Raw genomic sequence first — 11,750 nt, 5'->3', positions numbered from 1 at the left:
TAACCAATCACAGGCTTGGAAATCTGGTATTTATTCGACGTCACTTCCTCCTTGCGTCCTCTTTTCACCGTTTGGTTAGATCTCCATACGGCGTTGTTTCGTGGTGAGTTTTTAACGCTACTATTTCGCCAATAAACCTTTTAATCGACGCCATAAAAAAAACAAGTAACTAACGGCAGCTTATATAGCACCAAATAGTGCAGAAAAAACCTACATTGATCGTGTTTATTGACTTAAATTATCCCAAAGTAGACATTGCTAATGTCACTGCTAACGTGTTAGCCGTTGACACGCGCTCATACGGGAGGGTTTCCCGTACCGCCTGAACAAAAATAATTAGTGAACAAATGTCACAGCTGACTGATTATACACATTTAAATTTGCTTTATACCATTCTAGGTGTTATAATAACATCTTGCCTTTTGCAGCGTGTTTACACACTCAAAGGCCTCTTGTACGCAGGATGACAAAAGTACGCTTTAGCGTCAGTGCCCTGTTAGCAGGAACCTCATATTTACACCATAGCTCCCAAATGCAGAGTTTGACTGTAACTACGTGAATTTACTCAAGTACTCTACTTACTTACAATTGAGGTACTTAAGTATTGATTTAATGCAACTTTATACTTCTACACCACTACATTTTGGCAGCAAATATTTTACTTGTTTCAAAAGACTAGGTACCTTTGCAGGTTAATTTTATGAATACAAAAATGTATTCTTGAATGTACAACTATGGATGAGGTATCTGACGGTTAAAAAATTGTTTCCACATCCTTTAACAGCTGCTAAACTAAAATGATGAACACAAGAATGCATCACGAGTTCAACTCCAGTGATATAATATATTCGTAAAAGGGCCAGTTGTGATAATTAGTACTTTTTTGATTTGGTAATTTCCACTTTTACCTGAGTAACATTTTGAGTGCAGGACTTTTACTTGTAACAGAGAATTTATTTTATCTCACCAAGCTTTTCTTCCTTTCCTCAGCTTTTCCATAAATCGTTGCGCAGGGAAAGTGGTCACGATGTCCGGAGGTCTAGATGTCCTTCAAATGAAGGAAGAGGATGTCCTTAAATTCCTCGCAGCATCCACCCATCTGGGAGGTACCAACTTGGACTTCCAGATGGACCAGTATGTCTACAAAAGAAAAAGTGACGGTGAGTGTCGGAACAGATTAAGTAGAATCAAAGCTTTGTGCGCCATAATGATCCTCTAACGTGTTATAACTGTCAACAAAGCTCGTAATGCCCCTTTGTTCTCCTTTAAACCCCAGGTGTGTACATTGTCAACCTGAAGAAGACCTGGGAGAAGCTTCTGCTCGCTGCCAGGGCCATCGTTGCCATTGAAAACCCGGCCGATGTGTGCGTCATCTCTTCCAGGAACACTGGACAGGTACAGTAAACGGTCTAAAGGATTGTCCTGGTGTACTGTAGTGATTGCATGTAAACATTGTGGGACAGAAGTAAATGAACTGTGATAAGCACTCAATTAAAGCCGGGCACTGATGTCGGTGTTCTGGTGTCGGAAGTGTGCAAAAGTAATCTGGCCGGGTTTTCGCTAACACCATGAGGACGACGTCCAATGACTGGCGTTTGATAGTGACCTGTGCCACATTTAAGATTTGTAAAGTAAAATAATAATGATGATATTTAATCTGAGTTCTGAGTGTAACTTGTTTTTTTCCTCGCTGTCTCAGAGGGCCGTGCTTAAGTTCGCCTCTGCCACCGGAGCCACCACCTTCCACGGGCGCTTCACCCCCGGTACCTTCACCAATCAGATCCAGGCTGCTTTCAGGGAGCCCCGCCTCCTGCTCGTCACAGACCCCCGTGCTGACCATCAGCCACTGACTGAGGCTTCCTACGTCAACATCCCCACCATCGCTCTGTGCAACACCGACTCTCCACTGAGATACGTGGACATCGCCATCCCCTGTAACAACAAGGTGAGGAAAAACTGAACACAAGTACCTGTCACACGTTGTCAATTCTGTGTATCTTGCATACCGTTAGAGCCCTGCCTGTCCTGTCAATGATGTGCTGGGTGTAAGACGTGTGCTAAATAAAAAAGCTCGGCCTTTAACCCCCTCTCTCTGCACCACTCTGGGTTTCGGGGTAAAGGTCTGCTACAAAATGCTACGTAGCTCTTCATGTCTCTGGATATTAAATGTGCGAATGAAAGTTGTGTTTTTCCTATTGTGATCTATAACTGATATGACTGTTTCAGGGTCACCACTCTGTTGGTCTGATGTGGTGGATGCTGTCCAGGGAGGTGCTCAGGATGAGGGGAACCATCTCCAGGGAGCACCCATGGGAGGTCATGCCCGATCTGTACTTCTACAGAGATCCAGAGGAGGTGAGACAAACGCAGGGCGACTGAAAGAAGTGAAGCTTTCAGAATGTATTGGAGTCACTCAGAGTGTACATTACAGGGTTCCTATGGTCATTGAAAACCTGGAAAAGTCATGGAAATTTAACTAAAGTTGCCTCAAATATAATTTATATTTGATCTAATCGCCGAAATAGTAATACTATAATGATGATAAATACTGTATCGTAATGAAACGTAAAATAGCTTTTAACTGACGAGGTGTTTTGCTGGTGAGAGATTTTAGTTGCTTTAGCGTGTAGAAGCCAGTTAGTCTACTATTTGATTTGTTTTAGATGGGCACAACATGTTTCATATGCAGACCTTATTTTCCAGCTTACCATGTTAAAATACAAATGTTTCAGTGGTACCTCTGAGAGTAATTTTTGGTCGTGGAAAATTAGGTAAAGGTCCTGGAAAAGTCATTGAAAATCATTGGTGAAAAAGTGTATGAACCCTGACATTAAGTGTTACAGCAAAAGTGGCATAGCAGGTAAAGAAGGTAAACTTATAGGATCAATAAGATGCATCTAATCTAGTCCTAGAACAATATTAGCTAATATAAATAAATGTATTTGAATAATATAGGCTAGGTTTCGGTTGTTTCCTAAGACTGCATGTCAAAACACGAGTTTATATTCCATCTGTATAATGAAATGAGCCGATAATTTTAAAAAACTCTTACACAACATGGCTCAAATGTTTAGGATTACTTGAGATCTAATGAATGCACATTTCCTCGCTACAGATTGAGAAGGAGGAGCAGGCAGCGGCGGAGAAGGCTGTTGGAAAGGAGGAGTTCCAGGGCGAATGGAGCGCTCCTGCAGCCGAGTTCACGCAGCCCGAGGTGGCCGACTGGTCCGAGGGAGTCGCTGTTCCATCTGTGCCCATCCAGCAGTTCCCAGCAGGTAAGAACGCTGGTTTACTGTAACCACACTTTATTAATTATGGACATAAAATTGTGGTTTTGTACTATTTAATAATACATAACAAATCATTTATCTATTTTATTGTATTTACTTGCACTATTTGACCTGTTATGGTGTTGGAGGAGGAGCCTGTGACCTCAGCTTTTAATTGACATATCTACACTTTAAGATCAACATACTAAACTTGTACTTTAAATGAAATGACACTTGTGTGAATATGAGAACCATACAAAAGTCATACGATATTTTGTAGGTATTTAAATTAATAAGTTATCATGAGTTTTTGTACTTTGTCTGTCTCTAATCTGTCTTTGTTTCCCTTGTTCCAGCTACTGCGGCGGTCAAGCCAGGTGAGAAACGTACGGTTGATTTCCTATTTAATTGACAAAATTCAAGATTATTTTTAAATGTTTCTTTGACGACATGATTCTAACTCATTGATGTGTTTCCCCCTGCAGAGGACTGGAGCACTCAGCCCGCCACAGAGGACTGGTCCACTGCTCCCACCGCTCAGGCTACTGAGTGGGGAGGTGCCACCGCTGACTGGTCTTAAACTGACTAGCAACAATAAAATGGTGTTTTCAGACTTTGACTCGGTTTTCTATTGATTTATTTGACATTTACTAGGGGTGCACCGAATGGGAAATTCTTGGCCGAAACCGATACCGAAAATAGGAAACAGTTGGCCGAATGCCGAAAATGATTAATAGATATAATATATATATGTATACATTTTTTACCAATGTTGTTCAGCTACCTGATTATGGAAAAAGACATGATTATGGCAAAACGTAACTTAAATAATAATCACTAGTATGGGTCCATAAAACATTTATTCAGCACTTTTGAATGTATTCAGTACATTAATTCCAAGTCAAGTGCATTTTCTTTACTCTGTAGGATAACTAGAACAAAGTGCATTCAGAACAAAGCCAAGGTGCTTTAAAACTGCATAAACATCTAGACCAGGAGGCCTACAACAAAATAGTGTAAATAAAGACTGTAACAGCCAGGCCTTCAACAACAACAAATGCACCTATAAGTGCATGCATACAAATGTGCAAACTGGATAAATCCACATGAATGTAACTATTTACAAATGAAATTACAATTCAATTTCAAGAATCTGTAAATAAGGCTGTCTGTCCTCATACGCAAAGTAGTAAACATTGTATAAAGATACATAAAGTGAAATCGATACAAAATCCACAATCAATTACAAATTAAATTACAATTTCAAGAATCTGCAAATAAGGTGGTCTGTCCTCATGAGCAATGTAAACAACATAGTATTAAGATACCGAAAGTACAATATATTGAACACTGCTGCTGTCATTTCCCCCTAATGATAACCTGAGATGGTGAATTATAACTCACAATGAAAATTGTTCAGGAAAGTGGGTATAGAGTAGACATGTAGAACTTGATAAGCCAGCCTTGTCTACTTATTAAGGAAAAGTGGGAGGTTATTTTTAATGAACAGTAGCTTCTCTGCTTTATCAGCCATAAGTCTGTTCCTCTTCTCATCAAGCACATGAGAGGCAGCGCAGAACAGTCTCTCGCTGTCAGTGCTTGTGATTTGATCTTACTCCGCATATTTGTCCGGGTGTTTTGATTTCAAGTGGTGGAGTAATCCCGAAGTGGTGAAAGTCTTTGCAGTTACACCCCCTCGAGAAATGTCAGCTGAACACGTTTTACAAATCGAAATCCGCGCCTCTTTCTCTGANTTCATTATTTTAACCTGCTTTATTTGGACCTCACATCCTCTACGGGGGTCCGGGGGCATGCTCCCCCGGGATGATTTTTTTTTTAAATGTTGAAGTGAAATGCATTTCACTTCAACATTTAAAAAAAAAATCATCCCGGGGGAGCATGCCCCCGGACCCCCGTAGAGGATGTGAGGTCCAAATAAAGCAGGTTAAAATAATGAAATTTCATACATGTTATTTTAGTCAACACTGCAAACGGGTCCCACAGACCCAAACAGCACACAAAGGTTAAAGGTCAGCATAATAATGTTAGAATGTGCCAAATATATACAATGCAAAAAACAAAGAAAAGAGGAGTAAAAGTAGCCCCTAACTTGTTTTATTTTTAAAGATCATCCTAAAAAAGGTTGGTGACCCCTGAGCTAGGGTAATAGCTTCATCAAGTGAAAGCTAGCCAGCTTGCTAGCTTCAACCTTGTACCTCATGCAGTATTCCATTGTGGACAAATGTGTCTCCCAAAAAAATTATAAGTAAATGAAATTTGGAAATGTAAACGATAATGCTCCTCATGAGGTTTACTTTCTTATTAAAGTTTGGCTCGAAGCACATATTTATATTAGAAGCGCCCCAAGCGCTACACAGTTATGTAAGCTAAAGCAATGAGTTCATACTGACAAGCATACTGTACGCTGTCTCTGAACAAGAAGAAGCCAACGCATCATTTTTGTTTCTCTATACACTATACTGCATCTTCACTAAAACTCAAAGCCCCATGTCAGCACGGGCGAACCTGAGCAACATTTCTAAATATTTGTTCAAATATCTTGATTTGGAACTGTATTTTTCCACAACAGTGTTGTCCACACATCCTTGTCACAATAATGCTGTTAGCATACAGGAAACTTTAATGAGGGCCCCTATGCAGATTTCTGCTTGTGAACCCACTCCATACAGTCTTGATCTGACAAAAGAATCGAGGAAAATTCCAATATCCGTTCAGCTTCAACCAACCTGAACAAATGACAGGCACATTAAGCCGTCAGGTCCTCTTCTCAGGTGCCCACACAGCCTCGCTCACAACTTCACATCCGGCACTTTAGGAGAAATTAGTGGGCTCTATGCTAATCTTCTCCCACATATACAAACCATCCAGCGTGACTGTTATGTACATGATATACATGTGAATCATATGGTCAGAGAGGTTAGACGTAATCATCATTTAGATTCCTACTAGTTAGAAAATTTCAAGAGAAATGATTTAATGCCAGGGATTTGCATAAAGCAGTATTTAATGGTTGTTCGCTAGGGTTTCATACATTGGTCAGCACATGCCTTCCGATAAAAGGCGCTACAGTTCCGCTCTAGTCTCAAAATGCCATGTGCAGCAAGGTGCAAATAGAAAAACAGAATTATTTATATTCTGCAGGGTTTCAGCTTAATGGAATCGTGAAGTGGCTGCCCTGGAGGGGAACAATGTTGTAATGAAGAATTAATTTGTGTGGATAAATGCCGTGGTGATTCCACGACTTATTTTGCTACACATTAGATTCAAAATGGAATAGCCATTTACTTTACAAAGTAGCTGATCCGCCCTGGATGAGACCAGACTAATAAGTTAATGGCAAAACTCACTAGCAGGCTTTACAGCTGTTTAATAAACTCGGTCTCATTTGGAGGTTGTAATGCTTCCTGTTTGGGCGTGTGCACCAGGGAACTCACAGGATAGAGACTTTTGGGGGTTAAATACAATACCATTTCATGTCACATCCATCCTTTTACCATGTTATAGGAGAGAAAAACATTTATGAAGAATTTCTGAACAAATACACCTTTGGGGAGTTTCTTCCGTAAACCTTTGTATTGTGAAGAAACCAACGCTTCTACCCTACATGAACACTGGGAGTGGTTTATACATATTTCAACTCCATGTTCTGTAGCAGTGATTCAGCTGCTGCTTCTTCTACAGTTTTGCATTTTTAATCGTGATGATAAAGCACTATACTGTTTGTATGCTCAATCCCTCTTGGTGGGAAATGTCTGCAGTAGGCTGAACGTTTTGTCTGTGTGTGGTAAAGTGTGTGTACCTACGCTTGTTGTAGTGTAGTTTGTTCTGGCATTTGCAGGAAAAGAAACATAGCAATCTTCAATAATATCTGCTTATGAATGTAGAATATGTGGTCAATTGGACCAGATTATTGCATCAGGAGCATGCTGGTTTTCTTTTGTTATCTATTTGTAGTCTTTGTATCATTGACCAATCACAATTAACCACGCTTTGATCGTTTGATGTTAAACATAGCTAGTGGAGAGCAAAGTGGGCTAAACTGAAAATCCTATCGGCCATCATTATTCAGACAATAATTTAGCTTTGATTAGCTTTACATTTACTGGCTAGTAGATGAATACCTTTGTAGATGTCATGCAGGTTTTACTACAGTAATGTGACAAATGTCCCAAATAATACATGTACAGACAATCCAACAGTCAATTTGTAACATTAGCCTACCAATTCCTACATTTCAGTGATGCCTCTACAGTAAAACAGCTTAGTCTGTCTGTGACCTTTAGATTTCTCAAATGTTGTTCTTCACCAGACTGCCATGAATAAAAAGTCTCACCGCTCAGTGAATTGCAGAGTGTGCTTGTTACAATATATTGTACATTAGGTGTTAACCAGTCCAGATTTGTGTTAGAAGAGCAATGCACAAGCCTTACAAATATCATCCATCCGCTGGTGACGGGGGGACGGGGGGACGGGGGGGGAGGTATAGACAAATGCTGCAGAGGTTTGCACAAATCAATTTCTCAGGCTTTTTCCACATTTCACTGGAGGAGACATGGGTGGAGTCCATATTGATGTGTTCAGTTTGAGACTGGCTGCTCTCAACTTTTCAAATCTGTTGCAGCAATGGCTTTGGGGAACGTTTGTTTTCATATGAAAGATCATGAATAATTTTGCATTTATATCCATCGTGCTATGATATGTGAAAAGCACTAAATAGAAAATCTAAGAGCTCAGAGTGTGTGTTCCTTTGTGTTGTGGCTGTGTTAACATGGAAGTATTTGCTTATGTGTGTTTGTGTATTTATAAAAACGGGGCCCCTTTACAGTTTGTATATATAGGTACAAATGCAATCATTTCGAATAAATATGTACATATGTGGAGATTTGCATTGATTGCAACACAATGTGAATGCATCAATACGGAATGTTATCACAAGCCCTGAGAGCTAAACAAGCCTCCCCTGACAGAAAAGCCAACATCCCTCCAACTTTCCCTCACTAGCTTGCCTGATAGGTATCAAAATGGGCTGAAGTAATGGGAGACAGCACAGGCGGAGACGCTGCCAACAGCCAGAGGGTCCGGGGTGCAGCGAGCGGTGCCCATGCGACAGATGGACGTTGTCTCTGTACAGATTAATGTGCTCGCTGGCCTGGGCTTCAGTAGCTGCAGCAATGAAGGAGTTCACAAAAGAGTTCTGGATATTTGTTCCTTCTCCAAAACAGGTGTTCCACTTGTTTGGGCCCCTCATTTCCCCACAGTTTGTATAACTAGATAATGTAGCCAAGCAAATTTAGAGTGGAAGTCCACCTCATCACATCCTACCAGAAATATATACTACATAGCCTAAGGTACTGCAGGTGGAGGTGGAGGAAGTATTCAGCTATTTTACGTAATTAAAAGTAGCAGTACTACAGTGTAACAATACTCTGTTACAAGTAAAAGTATTGCATTCAAAATCTCATTCATGTAAAAGTATAAGCATCACAATATGCTTAAAGTGGCAAAAGTAAAAGTACTCATAATGTATTATGGCCCATTTAAGAACAAGTTTTATTTAAATATTGGTGTTTAATTATTGAAGGATTGGTTTAGCTATAAAACGTTTCAAGTCAAACCTTCTGTATTCATAAATTTACCATGAATTGTAATGGAGTACTGCGACAGAAAAACACAGTTGAATTCAAGGTCAAACTTATTTATAGAACCTTTCAACAAAATCACTAAAAGCTTTACAAAGCAACAAATGACATAAACAACTGCTTACATTATGCATGTGGTTTTAACAAATCAAATGTGTCCTCAGTGCTTTGCCCGTGTGGCGCACACACCAACTTTTTCATGTCCCTACTTATTTTCTTCTGGTTTACATGCCACACTGCTCTCATATTTGCTCAGCAAGAAGAGCCCGGGGAGGCCCTCTATTAAGTATATAAAACAGGACAAATCAATATGCATTCTTCTACCAGCGGCGCTCCTCGATCACAGCATGGTGACACGGGGAGAGCGGGAGAGCCAACCAGGACGACCGAACTAATAGGCGTCAAAGCCAAGTGACAATGAGGCTTATCTGTGGTGAGCAATATTTCCTGTGCATCCCCAAAGATCTGGCTGGACAGTTTGTGTTATCCCTCCCTCCAGATAAACCTCATCTCCCACACACAGAGCCTATACTGTATGTCACATCCAGCTATAAGCGCTGTCCCTTAATAGCAACCATGACAGCCAACCTCCCGACTGGGAAAACAACAGTACTTTTTGTTTCATAGCCCACCTAATACTCAGATGACACACATTCCCTGTCGCTGCTCAGACTTGTTCATAGGTTTTATCCCATCTTTAAAGGTCCCTTCTTGCCCCTCTGAGATTAGTGGCGGGTAAAGATGAAAAATTGCGTTTTCTGCACAGTGACATCTAATCTGTTTGGCGAGCTTTAATTTCCCTCGACGATGGAAACGCTGGTGGGCCACAAGCTCACGACAGACATACTTTTGTCAAAAGGACATGGTTGACACCATAGGAGAACATTTTCTTAGCCGATAGTCTGTAAACATTCATTGATTATTTTAAAAATAAATGCTTTTGGATCCCAATTTTCAAACTATGTACAGTTTCCATTATGTAAAATGTCAGTACAGCAATCCCAATTCAGTATCAGGTTAGAAAGTGGCTGATTGGGTATGTCTTGCTAAAATGGAGTAAACAGCCTATCACAGATAGTCCCCCATGAAATTGTTGCATAAGTCAGGATGAGGAATATTTATTTTAACTAAAACATTACTTTCCGGGCTTCTCTAAAATATTAGTGCAGCAATGAAAACACTTTAGCTGTGCGGTTGCTATTTGTCTACAAAAAAGAGAGGCTATTTTTCATCTTGACAGGTGTAATGTGGCCATGTTACTGACGTAATGTGCAAGTACGATGAGTAACACAGGAGTTTCTTATTGGCCTCAACATTTTGTGCGAAAAGGCTGTCATTTAGGTACACATTAAATTACTGTGTTTGACATTTTGATGTGGAAGTTGAGTCCCTCGTCCCCATTTGCCCCCCCAAGAGTAATCTTTCAATTTCATGAAATCAGAATGACGTTGTCAAATCGCCGTCTTGTCTCCAGATCCATCGCTCTCTGTTTCATGTGGCAAGAGCCCACTGCACCTCTGAGGGGAAGATTGAGTAATAGATAGGAGGAAAGAGGGATGGAGGGAGGCATGGAGAGGGGGGGCTAGTGGAGGGGTAGTTGAGTGAATCTGATCTTAATTTTCTACCACTTTGACATGTGTCACGGCTGTGATTACATAACAATGATGACCAGCAGAGTTCACCGCCGGGCGGCTGCGATATGTGCCTGATAAATATACTCAGGGGCTTCGAGGCACGCACGCAACAAGCTGCGTTAAAGGCCAGCGTCACATCAAGTGGTCACAATGCATTATGGGCTCAGCGTGTCACGGCTAATGACAAGACAGGGCAAAGCACAGAATACAGTGCAAATTCCCTTTAAATACACATCCTATCGCTATCAAAGCTCACCCGCCGGAAACAAATTATGTCCAGCTGGGAAACAGACAATTCAATTTAACATGGAAACGTAATAGCTGTGATATATTTTGATGGGCTGGTATTTGATTTTAGTGGAACATGAGCGCTGTGAAAAACCACCGCTGACGAACAAAAGTCAAACTGCTGTACGTTTTGACTTCAAAGAGAATATTCAGTTCCCTATGCATTATTTTCAGAACTACCATGACAAGCTGTCTCAAAAATCACTTTAATATTAAATACCCTCTAAGACTTTTGAATAATAAATTAAGGTTGGCTGTGTGCATTTCATCATGAAATCATGGTTCTTGTATCATATAAACCATGGGTTTAAATGAATTGTGTCTTAAAACAATGTGGCTTTCTTACGTATGATTTCCTCATGTGCCCTTTTATTTTAACTTGTGTCTTTGACATTCACAGAGGAACATTATGTCTGGAGTTTGACACTAGAAGGCTGTTTTCCCATTCAGCTGCTGGGGGGTACGTTTAAAGTGGACCCTCTAACGCAGGGGTTCCCAAAGTGGGGGTCGCGAGATGATTACAAAATAAAAATGGAAAATAAAAAGATAATTTTTTTTTTTAAATGTTTTTTAATTATTATTAATAATAACGTTTGCATAGACATTTTCAGGGGCGGACTAGCCATCTGTATAATTCCCACTTTGACAATCCACTAGCGCAGTGTTTCTCAAACTTTTTCATACCAAGGACCACTTAACCAATAAAAAACACTCATGGACCACCTAACTACACAAATATCCAAAAACAATAGGCCTGCTTACCCATTCCAACAGTATATAACAAATTATAGCCTATTAATGACAGTAGTGATAGTAATAGTAGTAGTGAGACAATAATGACACTCCCGCGAGAGTGCGGAGAACTGAAATTAATTCACTAGCACCCCCCACCCCCCCCA

General features: G+C 40.4%; 1 protein-coding gene across 2 annotated transcripts; it reads left to right on the top strand.

Moving 5' to 3' along the window:
• On the top strand, window positions 1-3,888 carry rpsa (ribosomal protein SA). Of its 2 annotated transcripts, none has more exons than XM_010769730.1 (8): window positions 1-103; window positions 991-1,160; window positions 1,277-1,395; window positions 1,700-1,945; window positions 2,227-2,355; window positions 3,116-3,275; window positions 3,626-3,646; window positions 3,755-3,888. In XM_010769730.1, exons 2-8 carry the CDS (start codon window positions 1,028-1,030, stop codon window positions 3,847-3,849), a joined length of 903 nt encoding a protein of 300 aa, XP_010768032.1. In that variant the 5' UTR covers window positions 1-103; window positions 991-1,027; the 3' UTR covers window positions 3,850-3,888. The 2 variants fall into 2 exon arrangements, with proteins under 2 accessions (XP_010768032.1, XP_010768026.1); XM_010769724.1 differs by having other exon boundaries at window positions 3,626-3,655.
• Window positions 3,889-11,750: the final 7,862 nt, after the last annotated feature.

This window comes from Notothenia coriiceps, unplaced genomic scaffold (genome assembly GCF_000735185.1).
Source record: "Notothenia coriiceps isolate Sejong01 unplaced genomic scaffold, NC01 NC01_scaffold00000339, whole genome shotgun sequence".
NCBI classification, from domain to species: Eukaryota; Metazoa; Chordata; class Actinopteri; order Perciformes; family Nototheniidae; genus Notothenia; species Notothenia coriiceps.
Note: the sequence above shows the minus strand (reverse complement) of the source record. Positions and strands in the feature narration are given on the sequence as shown.

What these genes read in the sequence shown, in the direction of transcription:
- rpsa (XM_010769724.1), top strand. Translation starts at nt 1,028, where the DNA reads ATGTCCGGAGGTCTAGATGTCCTTCAAATGAAGGAAGAGGATGTCCTT. An exon ending in CTTCCAGGAACACTGGACAG is followed by an intron (nt 1,396 to 1,699) that starts GTACAGTAAACG and finishes TCGCTGTCTCAG; the next exon opens with AGGGCCGTGCTTAAGTTCGC. An exon ending in GGTCAAGCCAGGTGAGAAAC is followed by an intron (nt 3,656 to 3,754) that starts GTACGGTTGATT and finishes TTCCCCCTGCAG; the next exon opens with AGGACTGGAGCACTCAGCCC.